This window comes from Epinephelus fuscoguttatus, linkage group LG4, assembly GCF_011397635.1.
Source record: "Epinephelus fuscoguttatus linkage group LG4, E.fuscoguttatus.final_Chr_v1".
In the NCBI taxonomy this organism is placed as follows: domain Eukaryota; kingdom Metazoa; phylum Chordata; class Actinopteri; order Perciformes; family Serranidae; genus Epinephelus; species Epinephelus fuscoguttatus.
The window spans coordinates 11678056-11697201 of record NC_064755.1 but is presented as its reverse complement, the minus strand read 5'-3'; the positions used below and the strand labels follow the sequence as shown (position 1 = coordinate 11697201).

General features: G+C 40.8%; 1 protein-coding gene across 1 annotated transcript in view; it reads left to right on the top strand.

Moving 5' to 3' along the window:
• fa2h (fatty acid 2-hydroxylase) overlaps positions 1-14973 on the top strand; it is a 46818-nt gene extending 31845 nt beyond the window's left edge. Inside the window, exons 2-7 of the mRNA XM_049574322.1 lie at positions 2259-2399; positions 8135-8277; positions 9877-9977; positions 10221-10393; positions 11434-11686; positions 11825-14973. Coding sequence (XP_049430279.1) covers positions 2259-2399; positions 8135-8277; positions 9877-9977; positions 10221-10393; positions 11434-11686; positions 11825-11892 — 879 coding nt within the window. The 3' untranslated portion in view covers positions 11893-14973. The remainder of the gene's footprint in view (positions 1-2258; positions 2400-8134; positions 8278-9876; positions 9978-10220; positions 10394-11433; positions 11687-11824) is intronic.
• The last annotated feature ends 4173 nt before the right edge of the window (positions 14974-19146 follow it).

Genomic DNA, 19146 nt, shown 5'->3' with positions numbered 1-19146 from the left:
AAAAAAAAAAAAGTACACAACTGTCCACTTGTCAAACTACTCCTGCAGCATAATCCACGTCTCCACTGTCTGTTTGCACATGCAGTATGCGCATTATATTTAATCACGTATTCATGACACTCATATCTTTTCCACCACATGGTTAAATTCACTGCCTCCATTTGTCACTCATGCATTAAATCATTGATTGAGCTCCTTCTGTCGTGCCTGACCACTGTAAACAGCTCACCACAGTGGCAGGAAAAGGAAAGTCTGAGTCAGATTTTGATGAACCTCAAAGTGTGATGGGCGTATCAGGCAGGTTTGCTGGGAAAAAATAGGTCACCACAGGAGATCAGTGGCTATGTTTACACGCTACAAAAACAACCAGTTTTTGCCCCTAGTCAGAGAAAGACAGTATTCCTACTAAGCTGTTCACATGTTTGATGAAAAAGAATGTTCCACTTACACGCTTGTTTACATGCAGCTGAGCATACTCTGATTAACCTGCTCTAACATATCGTTTATCACGTTAAAATATAGGAAAATGGAATGGCTGTAGCTGCCTGTGTTTATTTGCTTCATTGTATCAAAATAGGATCTTTTAAAGTTTCCCGCTGGTGGTGGACTTTTTGGACCGTGTGAACACAGCCTCTATTTTTCATGCTTTCTTAGGTTGGTGTTGAGATGTTTGTGCATATCCAAAACCCTGTTGATATCCAAGTCTTGTATAATAATTAAAATAAGTGTGTTTCTCCTGACCAGAAATGTGGGGTTTCTTTTGGGCATGCATCTCTACTCCAACATTGCAAACTGTTAACAAGTTGGTTTGTGTGCCATATCTCCATGACAATGCACAGAGCCGACCCTAAAAGGAGTCTGTGTGTCTTACTACCTCACAGGTGGTAAACATTTTAAACTACAGCTGTGAAAAGATACAATTAAAGCTTGCGTATTTGATTTGTGGGATTTAGGATCGCTGCAGATTTCCATTCAAAGTGACACATTTTCAATGTGAGCAGACATGTTTGTGCCTCTGTTCATGCCAACTTTGTATACATTGATGCTACCTTGTGCTTCTTGCTGCTTTTCTTTACATGAAAACAAACCTGCTTGTAAAGGCGTATTCACATCTTCATCTATTTATTTGCATTTTGCATCAACATCTTGAGATCTGGGGTGTCGGTGGCTTAGTGGATAGAGCAGGTACCCTTGTACAAAGTCTTTGTCCTTCCTGCCTGGGGGCCTTTGCTGCATGTCGCTCCCTCTCTCTCTTCCTTTCACTCTCAACTATCCTATCAATTAAAGGCAAAATGCCCAAAAATAATTAAAAAAAACCTTGAGATCTATAAGACTGTGCCCTTATAAATCTACAGCAGTGTGTGTGTGAGGTGGCTACAGTTGCCACTTCCTGTATTTGTCAGGGTGACTGTGTACAAGCCACTAATGCTTCATTCAAATAGGCCCACAACACTTTTTTTTAAGCCCCACTGTCAAAGTCAGGCGTGAGATTTGATTAGGAAAACAGTCTGAATATTGCACTTTTTGCATTTTCACACATGGTGATTTTTCTTTTCAGCTGTCACATTATGGTCCTCTGTCCAACTGCCGCCTGTCTTACTGAGTACACACATAGTCTGCCTTCCTAATGAGGGTTATGAAGAAGTAGTGAATGGGTCACAGTTATTTAGATGCACTCCAGAAACCTGGTATTAGATTTCTCACTATTTTAGCAAGAAAGGCAGTAGCGTGCATCTTAAAAAAAAAACCCCTGCAGAATCATCAAAGATAACAAAACATAATGTCCAATCAATGAATGATCAGTGTGCAGTGTTTTGCCTGTTTACCTGTGGAAATGGTGACAGAACCACCAATTGCAGATGTTTGTCAGTTCAAAGGTTCAAACACTGAGAATCATGATGTTAAATGTTAAGGTATATGACACACGTGACCATAACCATTTGGTATATAACAGCAGAGAGGAGCAAAAGGCAGCCACTCTGGAAATAATGAACTAAGTGACTCAGCCTACACACACACACACACACACACACACACACACACACACACTGAACACATACACAAAACTGTTCATCTATGACTTTTGTAAAATGACATGAACGTGCAAAAGGATTAAGATGCTTAATGACTACAAATGTAACCACCTGTGAGTCCAGGGGAAACAGAGGAGACATCCGCTTCGCCATTTTGTCACAGCTCTGATCATGGGTCTACCTTTCTGTTGTTAAATATGTCTTTTTTTTCTTGTTTCTCTTCAGACTCTGAGAGAGAGGAGGACGGCCAGTGAGCAGTCAGAAGGAAAGACTGCAGAAAAGACGACAGACACGAAGGTGAAAGAGGAGGACAAGGAGGACGAGAATGACGCGTACAACCGCTGCAGCCCTGTGGACCTGGACAAGGTGTGTGTTGTGTGTGTGTGTGTGTGTGTGTGTGTGTGTGTGTGCGCACATTGGTGATGGGGGGTAGAAGAAGAGTGAACAGTCATGAGGTTATTCACCCTGCCTTGTTCCAAAACTGTCCCTGTTTGTTAGTAGACTCTGAAGTTCTCACATGGCCAGACAAGAGCCTGTGCAAACACACACACACACACACACACACACACACAGATGTGTCAGTGATAATAATTTACAAACACCTAACCACAACTTAAAGGAACCCACAAAATGACCATGTGTAAATCACTAAGTCATGCAGTGCTGACTTTAATTTGTGAAGAAAAAATAGTTTTTCTTGCATGCTTCCCAAAACAAAAAAAAACAGTGGAACATGTTGATTTATTGCGGGCCACATTTAACAACAGCAGGACTATATCAAAACATCTGTTTACAAACTTGCACAGAACTTGTGCCGTATATCCAGGCATATGCTCAGTTCTTCCCAAACGTGTATTTTTGCTGCACAGAACTTGTGCCGTATATCCAGGCATATGCTCAGTTCTTCCCAAACGTGTATTTTTGCTGAAAACCCCTACTGTAGTATTGGAGTCTGGCTTTGAAGAAAAGATAGATCAGTTTCACTTTCAATCCGGTTCAAGTGCTATGGCTTTAGTAAAATGCAGGTGTTTGGGAAGTATTGAGCATGCAGTTACTTTTTTTTTTATTATGGCTGAATAAAAAAGACTTTGATATTTCTACATGAGTTGTAAACAGAGTTTGTAAACAGATGTTTCAATATAGTTTTGCTGTTGTTAAATGTGGTACTGACCCCCAGTCAATCAATAAATCAGTATGTTTGCCATTTTCCATGGAGACATTGAAGGTTATGGTTTGACTTATTAATTTTAATTTTCTGATTATTACTGTTCCCTTAAAGGAATAGTTCCTGTCTGCTCTTGTGTGAACAACTTAAAGATGGACACCACCTAAATAAGGAACTCTAATATGTTATTCCCATAGCCTTGGGAAAATCAGTCAGTATTTGTCAACATGAGCTACTCTCTCTCAAAGTCAGAAACCAGAGAAGTGAGTCTCAAACTTGTGATGTCATAGGGCATTAAGTCTGGAGCTGTTCCGCAGACAGAGAATAGGAGACTGATTTTGTGGACCTCCAGAATGTTTTTTTTTTCTTCTTTTTCACAAATGAGCTTTATTCTGTCGTAGCGTTCTCAGTTCTGAAACAGGAAATGTACCTATATACTCTGAGCAGCCCCTTGGGTGCTTTCAGTGTTGACTATAACACTCAGTACGTTTGCATGGACAGTTTAATTCCAATTTTAATCGGAATGAAAGGCCATTCCATAGCAACGGGCTGCATAGCAATGGGCTGAGATAGAGCAGTCGGAGTCGTTGCACTCACCAGTTTCCATTCGCCACAGCAGGGTCTTCTATCTCCCTTCTCCTCCTCAACAGATGAAGCATTAGCAGAACAAGGTTGTTGTCGTACTGCTGCTTTAAGAATATAAGCAAAACACGCCCGAAAAAGGCACTAAGAACGGCGTTGTCAAGCATCTTGTTATCTGGAGCGAGGACTACAGTGTTTTCTTCCGGTAAACGTAAACACGTAACATCTGCCCCGCCCCCTATCCAATCAGAAACCTTCCCTGCCCCAAACCTTGCGCAGACCTGAATAAAGGCGATTGAACTGATCTCCCATGTAAACCCTCATTCGGGATTGAACATTTCCCATGTAAACTACCTGGAAAGACTTTAATTCCGAATGATTTCATTCAGATTTATTTCATTCTGAATAAGAAGCCATCATGTAACCGTAGGCAGTGCTTCCCAACTGGTGGGTCACAGGTCAAGTGACTCACCGACATGTCAAGTTTGGGGCGTCCATAGGGTCTTGGGTTGGGAACCAGAGGGTCGCCGGTTCAAGTCCCCGTCCGGACAAAATGCAGAGCGTGGACTGGTGGCTGGAGAGGTGCCAGTTCACCTCCTGGGCACTGCTGGGGTGCCCCAACTGCTTAGGGCACCAGACCAAGGCAGCCCCCTCACTCTGACATCTCTCCACTTTGTGCATGTATAGGTCCTGTTTGTGCTTGAGTGTGAAAAAATTGAATTTCCCCTCAGGGGGATATATAAAGTATATAAAAAATTAAGTTGAATTAAAAAACACACTTTATTTTGTAGTACAGTAAATTTCTGGGACAGTGCTTTTATTTTGAAGTGCTGTTTCCTGCTGTAGAGTGAGGGACTAAAGGACATCTACTTAACAGAGACGGCAAACTAGCTCAACAACACGGCCAAACACAATGCTGAGTATATTAAACTGCATGGACCTTGAACTAATGACAAAGGAGAAAACCAGACCCCATGGCTGGACCATTTGGGAACTACTAGTCTATAACTTATTTCCCAATTCATTGTGTTTGGAGCAGCTGCAGACTTTATACCCTGTGACATCACAAATTTGAGTTTGAGCCCTCTAGTTTGTGTATTTGGGTGCTTCATGTTTACTGATATTTTTTGACTATCTTAGACCATAGAAAGAATATGTATGAATTCTAAAAATGGGCCTAGTTCCAAGTTTAAGTATAAAAATCACCAAGTCCAACACACATAATGATGCATTCTCTCACTGAAATCATGCTCATGTGATTGAGCAGTTTGAGAAGTGTTTTTCTGTTCTGCAGCTGTAACAGCATACCAGGTCTTTGCACAACACATTGTGATGACCGATTCAACCAGTCCGTCTTGCTCACTCTATTGCCAGGCATGAGTGTATTGAGTGAAACGCACGTCTCTCGACTGTTCACATTGTAAACCAGACCTTGACTGGGCCTTATAAACTTTAACGCTTCTCAGTGTTTCCGTCTTTACAGCCACGCCGCATTGTTCAGTTGTTCAAATAAAACAGAGGATTAAATCCCTGTACTGCCTCTGTGAGTGTTTTGGTGTCATTGTAAAATAAATCCCGTGCCTCTCACACCTGCAGAGCGCCAGTGCGGTGTGGTTTCAATAACCAAACCCATAAAGCCTTTCTTTTGTTCTGGCTGCGGTGCTGGGAATGTCACCGTACCTTTCATGTGCTGTCCTGTCTGGGGATTTAGAAACAACAAGATGAAAACAGGGTGTCTGCACATCATAACAGCATTTTATATAAACTTAAACTCTGTGTGTGTGTGTGTGTGTGTGTGTGTGTGTGTGTGTGTGTGTGATTAAATGTATGTGTATATAATGTCAGGACAATCACTCACACCAACTGTTTGATCTAATGTGCTCTCACTAAAGTAGCTGCCTTGTTCAGTTAAGCCTTGTTTTATTACGTCGTGTTGCTGACACAGTCCACTTGGCGTTTACACACAGTACAGAGAGAAACTGGAAAAGCAGGAATCTCCCATTATTTAGATACTCACCTGTCCTTTTGAATCAAACATCCGGCCAGTTGATTGTGTGTGTGTGTGGGTGTGTGTGTGTGTGGGTGTGTGGGTGTGTGTGTGTTTTATCTGAGCTGCGTTACACTCAGGAATGTGAGGCATGGTTTCACAAATACATGTGGCTCAGTCATCTTCAGTGACCCTGAAGAAGACTTTGGTCGATACGCGTAGGTCTGTCTTGTTGCCTTTGCTCTAATAAAAGTTACTTTATATATATTTTTACCTGAAGACAGAGTGCCTCAGTTTTTTTCCTTGGTTGTCTGCATTTTTTTTACAAACAGCAAGACTTCCTTGGTTTTTTGTTCAACATGTGGCTCAGTCTTTTTGTTTGTTTTTTTTGTCTTTTATTCACCTGTTAATTTTAGATAGAGAAACCAGAATCCTTATCTTTGGTCTCATGAGCAAACTTCACCTGTTAGATGTTAGAATGCCATTATTATGGCTGGCCTGTCTTGATATGCACAATAAATATTAATCATCCTTAATATTTACTCTGAAGATCAACAGCATGCCAGTCTGATTGTGATTTATATATGTGATATATATATATATTCGTAAAGACTTTACGCCATGTTTTAGAGATGTTCAGATACCATTTTTTCCTTCCGATTACCAGTTGCGACACCTGAACTTGTGTGTCGGCTGATAACAAGTACCAATATGATAACACTGCATAAAAAAGAAATGTAACACTTCTGTTCCCTACTAACCCTGTGTGGTTGTGAAACTATAGCTATTGTTGTGGTATGGCATGGCTCAGGTTAAAGTCTTTGTAAAACATGATTGTTGTGTTGAAATCTGCAACACTAATTATTGCATACTGTACATATTGCCTTTATACTGGTGGGACATGCCGTGTAAATGTTGCCAAATTGCTGCCATGGCTGCCGCTCTGAAACAATAGTTACCACTGGTGGCACAGTGAAGTTGCTGTATACTGCTTCAGAGCAGCACAAAAGAACTGATTTCCAGGAAAATTGCTATTGTATTTGGGTTTAAAACGACTTGATTAGTTTATTAGAAATGACACAGTATTGGATGGGTGCATAGACTCACGTACGTGCAATAACTGAGCCAGTGTTTTTGGCAGTGTCAGAGGTATTTGTGATACTGGTGTCAGTAACTGTGACCTGGCAGTGAGTTTTAAATCCAGTGTCATTTTCTGGTTCATAGTGAAACTAATTTGCTTATTTCACACTATTATCACTTGTTTGTGTCAAGTTCCTGCCCTTGTCACAAGTGTTCTTATCCTCACCATGTGACAGGCGATTTCACTTCTTTCTTTTTTTAGAACAAGCTAAACGTTTAGTCAAGATGTGAGTTCTCTTGTTGACTAATAACAGATGGAGTGCCGATTAGCACCTGACAAACATACATTTCCTGTTGACAAATGTGAATGTGAATACCAGAGTTTTCCAGTTATTAGTATGAACATCTGGCTGCGTGGGGACCAGCTGATTTCATGGCAGTTGTTGTAGTTTAATGATTTGTATCTGACCATTCAGTGCCAGCTAAAGTGCCTACATGTTGTGTGGCAGATTTTACAGCCGAGTCGAAATGAGGGTATGTGATATAAATACGTTATCCAGGTGGTGACCTGTAATTACCTTTAATCAGCCCAAGTCTCAGCAATCAACCTGACGTAACTGTGTCAGGCTGTGCCTGTTACGAATGTTGTCAGAGGAGTATCACAAGTGAAAAATCATGACCTGGGCAACAATCATTTTTTCCGAAAAAGTAAATCCTAAACACTATTTAAAGTGCAAGAGTTTGGATCATATGACACTCCTAAAGTAATGCAGCTGAAATTAAGTGTTGGCTGTCTGCTTTAATGTGATCATGCGATGTCTTTACTCTGGTCATGGGTTTACTGTACTCTTCTTCCTCAAGAAAAAATCCTGATGTACAATCAGCTTTCTCGCCCACTTTCCCAGCCTGAAACATTCGTATGGATTTTACAGAACTGACCACAGATCAATGTGAAACTTGACTGTACTATCTTCATTGTTAATCCACACCAGAGCAGCGTGTCCCACGTGTGGCTGTGAGCATGAGGATCTTGTAAAGAGCTTGTAAAAGCAACTCAGTCTTTGGTCTTTGGACTCAGAATTATTGTTACAGACACAAACACATACAGGCATTTACTTCCTTATTGGACAAGTCTTTGAGCAGTTTATCAGTTATTACTCTCTGCTGCCACCTGCTGGAGGCAACACAGTCTCTGTTTTAACACTTGGGTGTGCTTTCTCCAACACAGTCACATTTACCTTCAAGAGAATATGGTGTACTAGTTTCTGATAGGTTGTGTCTGTACAGGATTTGGTGGATTGGCGGAAGCCCTTGGCATGGCAGGTAGGCCACCTGGGAGAGAAATATGATGCCTGGGTTCACCAACCAGTCGACAGACCAATCAGACTGTTTGGAAACCCCTTCCTGGAGGCCAGCACCAAGACTTCCTGGTAAGACATTCAGTTTAATAGACTTGCAAAAAGTCTCTTACCTCTTTTCCACCAACATGGAACTGGTTCTGTTCCAGTTCCTGCACCTAATTTTGAAGTGTTCAGAGCATTTTGACCAAAAATATATTCAAAGAGTGTGCAGTGGTCTCACTGATAGTTGGTCCATGCTTGCTTTTTGGTAAAAACAAATAACTACAATAACATCAAAAATCTGCAGGTAATCCATGTGATCTGCCATTTTGTTACTATTGTTAACTTCCAATGTGCATAGTGCAACGCCCTCTGTTGATGGCACATCCTTGATCACAACGGTTCTGTTCAAAAATGGTGGAAACGTGGGCTGATTCATGATAGCACCGCGGTTCTAGGAATCCTGAACTGAAACAGTCAAAGAACCAGAGTTCATTTGGTGGAAAAGGGGTATTTGTCCGTTCCTGTGCCCACTCCTGAGTGTGAGCAATTCCCAGAAGGTTAAAAAAAACATGATGACTTTCCTCTAAACCGATATATTACAGCAGGTTTTGTCATCTACAAATGAAGCGTTGTTGCAGAAGCATTATTGACTCAGTTACTGTACCTTTTGACTTATTCAGTAATTCCTAACCAGCGGTATTTGTAACCAATGGGGTAGATCTGCAGATGCTAGGGGTTATGTGGTAATATTGTAGAGTGGCTGAGCTCATTTTAAAAAAAAAAAAAAAGAAAAGAAAAAAAAATCAGAACTTGGTGTGATTTTGACCTTTAATATATTTACTTTTGCTTCCCACTAACCTGGATCAGTTGTAATACCTCAACATCATGTGCTAGGATTGAGGAAAGTAAACAGAGAAATCAAAGTACGGAGCTAACAGCGCTGGATAAATAATTCCCAAGTGTTAGTACTATGCACCTCACAATCAATATGTCCTGTACGGAGAAATACTATTGTACTGATATCCTATCCTATATAATTAAAGGTGTCCCTTTATAAATCAGTTGAAAGGAACACATTTAGAACATGAAGGGTTTCTCAATAAAGTGGTACTTGAACTCATCTGAATGGGCTGCTGGAGTACGCCAGATAAAGAAAAAGTTTGGTAACCACTGTACTAACACATATAGACTGTTGTTTTCATTGATTCCTAAACCTATTTTAACACTGACATCTTAAAGGTCCAATTTGTAGGATTTAGTGACATCTAGCAGTGAAGTTGCAGATTGCAGCCAACTTAAACCTGTCCCATGTGCCAAGCGTGAAGGATAACTGCTATGGCCAATGCGAAAATGTGAATGGCACTATCTAGAGCCAGTGTGTGGTTTGTCCGTTCAGGGCTACTGTAGAAACATGGCAGGCCCACTCCATATGTAGATATAAATGGCTCATTCTAAGGTTATAGAAACACAGCAGTTGTTAGTCTCAGGTGATTATACACTACTGAAAACATTTAACCCACTTCAACTTTTTTGGCTAGACTGAGGTTCCTGTTCATCTCACCTTCAGGCCGCATCACCCTTAATAAGATATGATATGATGTGATAAATAGTGTAAAACAGTTGTGACAGAAAGGACCTTACTTCTCAGAGAATGTGACCATATTCGTTTGTGCTCTCTTGCTATAGGTACTGGGTACCAGTGGTGTGGCTTCCTATTGTGTTTTATTACAGTTGGTACTGCTACACCACCCTGGCAAAGGGCACCACCAGACTACACTTTACTTCAGGTAACACACACACACACACACACACACACACTCACTTGCATGCACACACAGTCATATACAATGCATGCTGATATCATGAACACTGAATCACCTGAAACCCTTGCACACTCTCATTTTCATTTATACATCCACATTCTCATTTGGGCACGCACAAAATCATACCATACATCCAGTGTGTTGTCATTTTCATGTCCTGTTCATGTGTATTTATGTCAATATCTTTATGTGTGTGTGTGTTGCCAGACTTCTCTATCCCGATCCCTAAGTACATTTTCCCACTGCTCTTTTTGATGGGCTGGTTCTTATGGTCATTCATCGAGTACTGCATCCATCGCTTTGTCTTTCACATGAAACCGCCAGCCCATAACTACTACCTCATCACGCTACACTTCCTCCTGCACGGACAGCACCACAAGGTACAAACACACCACCCCTGAGGCTGAAGGACAGGGTGGATCTCATCATCATAAAACTGGTTTAATCATAAACTTGTATTTGCTTATTATGAATACTTTATGGCTCGCTTTATGAATAATTTGGTATTGCTGGTTAAGAAACAACTGCCTCTGTATTCCGCATAGTTTCAGTTCTCTTAAAACAAATGTATTTACTGACCTTTAAGAGGGAGATAGCAGGTCAGCAGTATGTGCCCCACAGAAGTGGTATAAATCATCTGAAAGCAGGGAAACTGAAGATTAATTTGAGATACAGCTCAGCACTGTGTGTCAGGTCTTTCTAGTCAAAAAATATGTCATAAACATTGTATTTTGGGATATGGAGGTATATGATGGCCATTTCTCTCGCTTAATTTTGTCTCATAAGTTGTTGCAACAATTTTTTGGATTGATACTATTTTTAAAACAGATTTAGTGCTACATTTGTTATCATTTTTTACCCCTCAAAAAGTGATAACAAATGGTCAAAATCATGCCAGAATACCACATTAAGACACCAAGACCTTGAGAAACACCACAGAAATATCCATACTGTGGTTTGGTATTAAAAAAGTTTGACGTTTGGAGATTAATATAAGAATCGCATTTTTTGTATGTTGGATGGCAAGCAATTTTGTTCAGGAAATTGCTCAGAAAACCTACCTCATTGTCAATAAACCTATGAAAGCCATCCGTCCTCTGAATACCCAAGGTCTCTAGTTTGTGGTTATAAAGTTTCATAAGACTTTAATTATCCTAGAGGTCACAACAGATCTTTTTATACAGTGATGTCAACTTTCACCACCATTTTGCACCATTTAACCCCCTTCCTGACAAGCTAGCATGACATGGTTGGTACCATGTTCTCTAGCTTTAAAACACAGCCTGGCACAGCCTCTGAAAGACTAATGTCAGCCAAGGATTGAGGGTGGTCTAGTGGAGTGGAAGAAGTTACCTGTTCTTTTTGCTAGTTTCTATGCGTTGCTTCTTCATGTCTCAGTGTGTGATGTCTGTCTCCACAGTCTCCGTTTGACGGCTCCCGGTTGGTCTTCCCCCCTGGCCTGGCCTCCTTAGTGGTGGGAGCTTTCTATCTAATCCTCTGCAAGACGCTCCCAGAGATCCTAGGGACGTCCGTGTTTGTTGGAGGCCTGTGTGGCTACGTCGTGTACGACATGATCCACTACTACCTTCACTACGGTTCACCCAAGAGAGGCTCGTATATGTACAGCCTGAAGGCCTACCACGTCAAGCACCACTTTGAGCACCAGAGGGCAGGTGAGCACTGGAAACATGAAATCTGATAGACATATATGGCTTAGACCCAGACAGATCTTACACAGTTTGTGGGTTTGATTCTCCTTGCGTCTGCTTTTTCTCTGATCTGTCTAATGTCATCTGTATTTCTCTCCACAGGTTTTGGAATCACCTCCACGTTCTGGGACCACCCCTTCAACACAGTCATCCCTGATGAGAAATTCTAACACAGAAACGGCTCTCCTGAAGGGCCAAAGGACTTATCAGCCCCCCTCCTTAGTGACCAGCCCATATGCTTTAACCACCCTGACACCCTTAGTCCAAACACCGCAGCCATAGCTTTCACAACCAAAGAGGAGAGTCCACATCTGAGGCCACCGCAACTAATCCATACATCCATACCGTATCACATATCGTCCTGCTTTTTGATTCCAGCCAGCAACACATTCTTTGCCGAAGCTAAGTCATCTGTGTGTGTGTGTGTGTGTGTGTGTGTGTGTGTGTGTGTGTGTGTGTGTGTGTGTGGACCAGTCTGCACTTTTTCCACACTGTGATCATTCCTGCACAGCTGCAAGGCCTTTCTGTGCCATCGTTTTTATAACCAAAGCAGCATCTACTACTGCTGTGCTCTTCACTGCACTGACATCACCAGCCAACATAGCCATTCACAGCATCATAATGTACACATAGAGGGGGGCAATAGAGAGAAAGAGAGGGGACACACACACACACACACACATGAACAGACACGTACAAGTACGTGCACATCTGTGTATGTTGAGTGTTGTGGTTTAATTTAAGGTGAAGTAATGACGTTCAAAAGCACACTGAAGATATACTCAAAATACACACTTTTCTCTCAACCCCTGAATATTTGCCAACAGCATATAACACATGAACAGAATCACATCTATCAGTGGAAATGCACACGCACACATAGGCACATGCACACATAGGGGCCTGAGCAATGGACCAAGCAGAGCAGCTGCACACCCACTATTTGACTTAGGGGATCAAATGTGTGTTTTTGCATCCCTGCTTTTTCATCAACTTTTTTAAATGTTTGAGTTGGATCACGAAGTTCTCTCTGTTTCATATGTAGTATATGTCTTACAAAAAAGTACACAATAATGTAAGCACACAATACAAATACTCTGTTAACCCAATTTAGGCGAGGGGTGCAAAAAGTACGCTGCAGTTGTAATTTGGCATTTTCAAGCTTTTCACCAGAAATAAAACAGCTTTCATTTGATGAGAAGTCAAAGGAAGTCCCCTCTCCCATTAGCGCCAGCGCTGATACCACTCTTGCACCCTCACTTTTTCTTATAACCAGGAGCACATTGTCCAACTTCCCTCGGAGGATGACGGAGGGAAAAGGAAGTGATAGATGGTATGTGAATGTGGAAGACGGAGAAGGAAGGGATGTAACAGAGTGGCAGAGAGTTTGTGAGAGAGTGTGTGTAAAGACTGAATAAGAGAAAGCCCCCAAACCCTGTGAACCAACTCAGGAAACAAACTTCATCTTTCCTCTAAACTATCTGCAGCTTTTCCTTATCATCTGTATGTCTCTCTTTGCTGTCGGCCACTAAGCTACCCAGCTACGCTGCTACACTCTGTTATTCTGCATGCTTTTAACAGTCAACAGGAGTTCCCTCCACCATGTTTGGTCTCACTGTGTTTTGTAAACAGCTGTGAACAGAAAACATCTGGATGCTGAGAGATTTATTTGGCAGTTTAGATTTAATTTATTACTAATCAGCAAAGCTGCAGAAGTGAAATGATACTGCAGGGCACGAATGCAATGTTCTGATCATGTCATGTAAAGCAGAGTCCTGAATGTTTGAAACCACTGTGGAGATATATTTTTGCAAGTCTTTTGTAATATTCCCGTCGTTTTCTTTTGTTTTTCATCATTAATGATACAACAAAGATGTAGAAAAATATTTTGTAAGATGCTTTGTACAGGAAAAGAGATTCTTTAATCGCACCAGCTTGAGAAGTGTGAGCAGATGTTTTCATATTGACAGATTAGACAGATACATTTAGGTGTAAAGATGGATGGATGTGATGTCATGGTGTCAGAGGGACAGAGCTGAAGGCATGAGGCCAGCCTGTCAGACTTTCCACTGCGGGGATCTAGGGGTCAAAGGGTCAGAGGCCGTGACAACAACGGCTTCATTTTCTCAAGGGAAAATTATTTTAAAAAATGATTGATTTCAACAGAGACTAATCAGAACTTGGGTCTCTGGAAAATTAAGCTGAGGGTGAGTTTTAGTCCCTTAGGACCCACCCTCAAGTCTCACTCCATCCATTGAAAGCCACTGTTTTTATTGGCCCTGCAGATCCCCACAGGATGACGATGGATGAACCATCTGACTGGACAGCAGGAGGTCTTGACAGTGACTGGCGGATCCTCGAAATGTCTCCTCTACACACCTGACAACAACACTTATTACTAAAGCAGAACAAACTTAATTAAAACCATTTACATAAATACGTTGAGCACAGTGAGAATATACTACAATTGCAGAAAACCATTTTGTATCTACTTTCCTAGTTTTAAGAGAGACCCCATTCACATAATATATTTAAAAAATATTATAAAAAATATTAAATAACATGCAAAATCTATTTCAGACTGTTCTAACTTCTGAAGAAGAGTAACATGATTCTATTTGCATTGCTTTTTTCTTAATAATAAATGCAGCAATAATAATGTCTGCAGGTAAACCTTAAGAGGGCTGTGTCACCAGAATACAGTTAGTGATTATACCAGTCATGGCCAGCAGGATTGAGCTATACTTACACAGAAATGCGTCTACAGCACAGATATCTGTTTAAAAAAACCCACAACACCGACTGTCTTACAATACGCAGTCCAGTTGAATGAATGTCCAGTGTATCCTGAAGAAAGAATTTTGACTTAATGACTGTACCACAAAGACGTTGCTTCAGAGAGGACCGAAAATTATTTTTGTTGTTGGTAATAATGGTGGAGATAGTGATGACCATAATAAGTGTAATACTGCATACTGATTGTGATGGCTGCTTGGCAAAGTGAAATGACTCCACCTGTTGGAATGAAGTACATACAGATCTTATTTATGTGTATTTATATCATACAGATGAAAGAGCAACTTGTACTCCGTGTTTCTGACAAGTGAACTTTTCCTTGTGCAAAATGATGCAGCATAAAATAATATTTCCTAAATCTGTTTACTATAATAGCTTATAACTTTTATTTTGGAATTTTAAATGTCTATGCAAATGCAACGGTATTTGTAAATAAATGTATATTTCTGATGTCAGTCTGTTTTCGTTTTTGTTTGACCACTGTTCATTATACATTTAGAAGTCAAGTGATCACCAACATCATACAATTTATCTTAAGGGCAACATGAATGTCTTAGTTTGATGAAAATCCTTCAAATAGTTGTTGGGATATTTTAGTCAGGACCAAAATGGTGGACAGCCAACAGACATTGTCGGTTCTATAGCTATAGCACTTGTGCAGCTAAAATATACACATTCAGAACAGTTTTAAAGATGCAATAATAGCATATAAATTACACTTAGATAGCCCCATATTGTTTAGAGCATTTGTTCTTAAGATGTGGTAATGTTGGTCAGTTAGTTGATCAGTCAACCACTTTTTGTCCACATATCTCAACAACTATTGGAACTATTGGATGAATTTTGATCAAATTTTGTGGAGACATTCATGGGCCCCAAAGGATAAAACATATTGACCTCATAGTTATTAGTAATTACCTGACTTCCCCTCTAGCACCTCAAAGGTTAACATTTTGTTATAATGCCTCCTTGCCAGCAATAGCCATGGCTGGTGTTATTTTCGGGTCATCTGTCCATCCATCCATCCTATTGTCGTAAGATTTCAAGAATGCCTTGAGGGAGTTTCTCAAGTGGACATTTGCACGAAAATTCCCTCACATCTAAAGAAATTCCCCAAACTTATTAGGTCACTGTGACCTAAACAGGATATCTCAAGAACACCTTGGGGATTTTTTTCAAATTTGGCACAAACATTCACTTGGACTCACAGATGTACTGATTTTTTTTTTTTTTTTAAAGATATTTTTCTGGGCATTTTTAAAGGTAGGGTCTGGAGGATTTTCCAGTTGCTGTTTGTAAACACACATTCAAATTCGGCCCCTCCTATCAGGCTCAACTCTCCCGGGTGTATGGAGCCCGGAGGTACGGAAGAAGGCTTCACAGAAGAGGTTCAGGCAAGGCTCACACTGGTGCACGCTCGGACACGCTCGTGCACAGCACCTGCGCTCTCTCAGAAATCTCTGCTCAGAAGCGGTCCGAGCTCATAAAAACATCAAAATACAGTTAAAGGGCAGGAGCTCTGCAAACAGAGTCACCACCACACATGAGTAGAAGCACATAGGTGATGATTAAGCAGGATTTCATTTGTATATGTCTATATGCCTCCAGATCCTACCTTTAATTGATTGGACAGATGAGCCTGAAGGGGGAGAGAGAGGGGGAGTGACATGCAGCAAGGGGCCACAGGCTGGAGTTGAACCCAGGCCGCTGCGGCAATCTTGTTCATGGGGCGCCTGCTCTACCACTGAGCCACCGATGCCCCACAGATGTTCTGATCAGAATTTGGTACTCAAAGGTCAAGGTCACTGTGACTATGCATCTCATTGTTTTGAACACAATATCCCAAGAAGGCCTCATGGGAATTTCCTCAAATTTGGCACAAATATCCACTTGGTTTACAATTTGGTGCTCAAAGGTCAAGGTGACTGTGTCCTCACAAAACATGTTTTTGGCCATAACTTAGGAATTCATACACTAATTACTGTCTAATAGAATGAAATGATAAAGTGAAAAACACTTTTTATCCAGAAGGTCAAAGGTCAACTTCACTGTGACATCATAATGTTCTGTAAAACACTTTTCTGGCCATTACTCAACATCATATCTTAGAAATAGAAGGGAAGACATTTGGTCAGATACTGAATTGATGAATCTAATTTTGGGTGTTCACCTTGAAACTGAGCAGATTCTGTTGATCTTCTGTGCTGCCGGGGGTGAGCATCCATGTTTGTACAGACATTAATTTGAATTGTAAGAGAAACTTGATTGGTGCGTGCAGGTATACAATTGTGAGGTGGTAATTCTAGTTTAGTGAAATGTCTTGACAGCTTCATGGAATGCCATAAAATTTGGTACAGATGTCCATGATGCCTAGAGAATTAATCCTGATAACTTTGGTAATTATCTGGCTTTTTATGTAACACTACCACCAGGTCTGCAGTGCATCTTGTGCTATGCATTTGCTTATGATGTCATCTTTGCTAAATCAATTACATTCCCATCAGCCTTAGTTATACTTTGTTTGCCACTAATTTGCAAATGTTAGCATGCTAACATCAGATGGTAGCTCTGGTTAGCATTACCTGCTAAATATTAGCATGTCATCATAGTCATTTTGAGCATGTTAGCATAGTGATGTTAGCATTTATCTTAAAATACTTGTGTTCCTTAGTCCAGCCTCAGAGCTGCTAGCGTGGCCAGAAACTCAAATACAAACAGAGGTCTTCTTGTTATCCAAAGTGCATGTCTGAGTTTTAAGCAGTTCATACAAAGAGTGATTATCCCTTCTCAGACTTTAAAGGAGACATGTTAGGCTCATGACATGGTAAATATTCTATTATTTTTCTCATACTGTCTGCCTGCATACACCTATATTGACCTTCTGTCTGAAACACTCTGTCTTAACGCCTGTCTCTCCAATGCTCTACAGTCTCAGAGGTGTGGCCCCATTCTTATGAAAGTTGCTCAGTGACGCATAAAGCCAAAAAAAGTTTGACTTCCAAGTGTAAAATTATCATTTGGTGCACAGAGCCGGCGCAATAGCATCTCCTCCCAACTGCTCAGTCTCGGGCTTGCTCTCATGAGTCACAGTGGTAAAATAACTGGATCTGGCTATTGGTGAAATTTACAACTTCAAAAACCTCCAAAATGATTTAAATAAGAGCTGTGTGGGAAGTTGTACCTCAAAAAAAAAATATCTGCCATTTTCAGGTGTCTCTTTCACAATGTAAGTCAATGGGGCCACTGTGTCAAATTGGCTTCAACGTCTGATGCTGTTCCTGAGGGCTTGTCTGTGGCATGAATGTATAGTGCTTGATTTATCCTTGACACATTTGTAAGAGTTGCGAGTCCCCACAAAACCAAAGTGATGTCACACCATGAGACACACCCCTTTGTAGGGGTCATGTGTGTAGGGTTTTTGCCTGTACCTGAACATTTGACATTTCAGTTGACGTGGATAGGCCAAGGAAATAAAGAAGCTATGTTGTAAGTTGGACTTTTTGAGACACTGTCCTTTGGGAGTTTGGAAGAATATTGGTCTGATGCAAGAAGAACTCAAAGAGAGACAATTTTTTTTCTCAAGAGCATTTTGCCTCGCCGTGCCCTACTGTGCTGTGATTGTCTAGTATTTGTTACATCTACCAGTTGAGGTCAGACACAGTAATAGTAAGGGTAAAGAGGTCATGGATAGGGTTACTACTAGTCAATCACAGTATGGTATGGCGGGACGAGGCAGAACACCTTACAACCACACACACTGCAACAGGAATCTAATTCTGAATCTGGGTAACTGGCAGCCAAGATTATGGATTTCCCTAAAGTTTGGCTCAGGTAAATACTGTTATATATGTGTCTCTGTCACATAATGTTTGCTCAGTATTTATTCATAAGCTCTGTCCACTATATTTTACACATGGTTTTTTGAGAAATGACTGACAGAGTCCGGTAAAGAAGAAAGCATATGTTGAGAAGGGACAAAGGTGACATGTATCAGAGTATCTAACAGTCTGTACGGTAATGCCAAGTGTATTTATGAATCATAATGGTCATACTGGCCTAGGTGTAACTTTACACACACTACCCAGCTGGTCGAGTCAACTTTCAGGCCCGAGCTAATCAATGACCAGGCTTTTCTGCTGGTTCTTGCATCCAACAACAGAACCAGCAGCATGTTTTGCTCGTACCGTGTTACCAGATCTGGGATCACTGTAATGCATGTTGACATTTCAGGAGCACTGGCTCAAAGTTCAGTTCACACAGATTAAAATTAACTAGTTCACTTCCATAATTCACAATTTTGAATTACTGTACTGTATGATTTGGGTGCTGTTGGCTCGTGGTCTTACGCTTTGTTAATGATTTCTTGAGATCATCAATCACTCACAGATATTTCTGAAGATAAGTCGGATGCTTCAGTGTATTGTGTCGTTTCATACTGGTTGCCAATGTGGCTGGAGTTCAAACCTGCTTGTTCAGAGCCAGTGAGCACAATTTACATAAAAACATTTGAATTTTTTCTGTTTGAATCTGTACTGATGTTTTTTTTTATAAAACTCCTTTGATATTCGTATGAATTGGTTTTAGCAGTACCAGTAGCTGTTTTGTCTGAATTGCCAGGTGCACTGCAT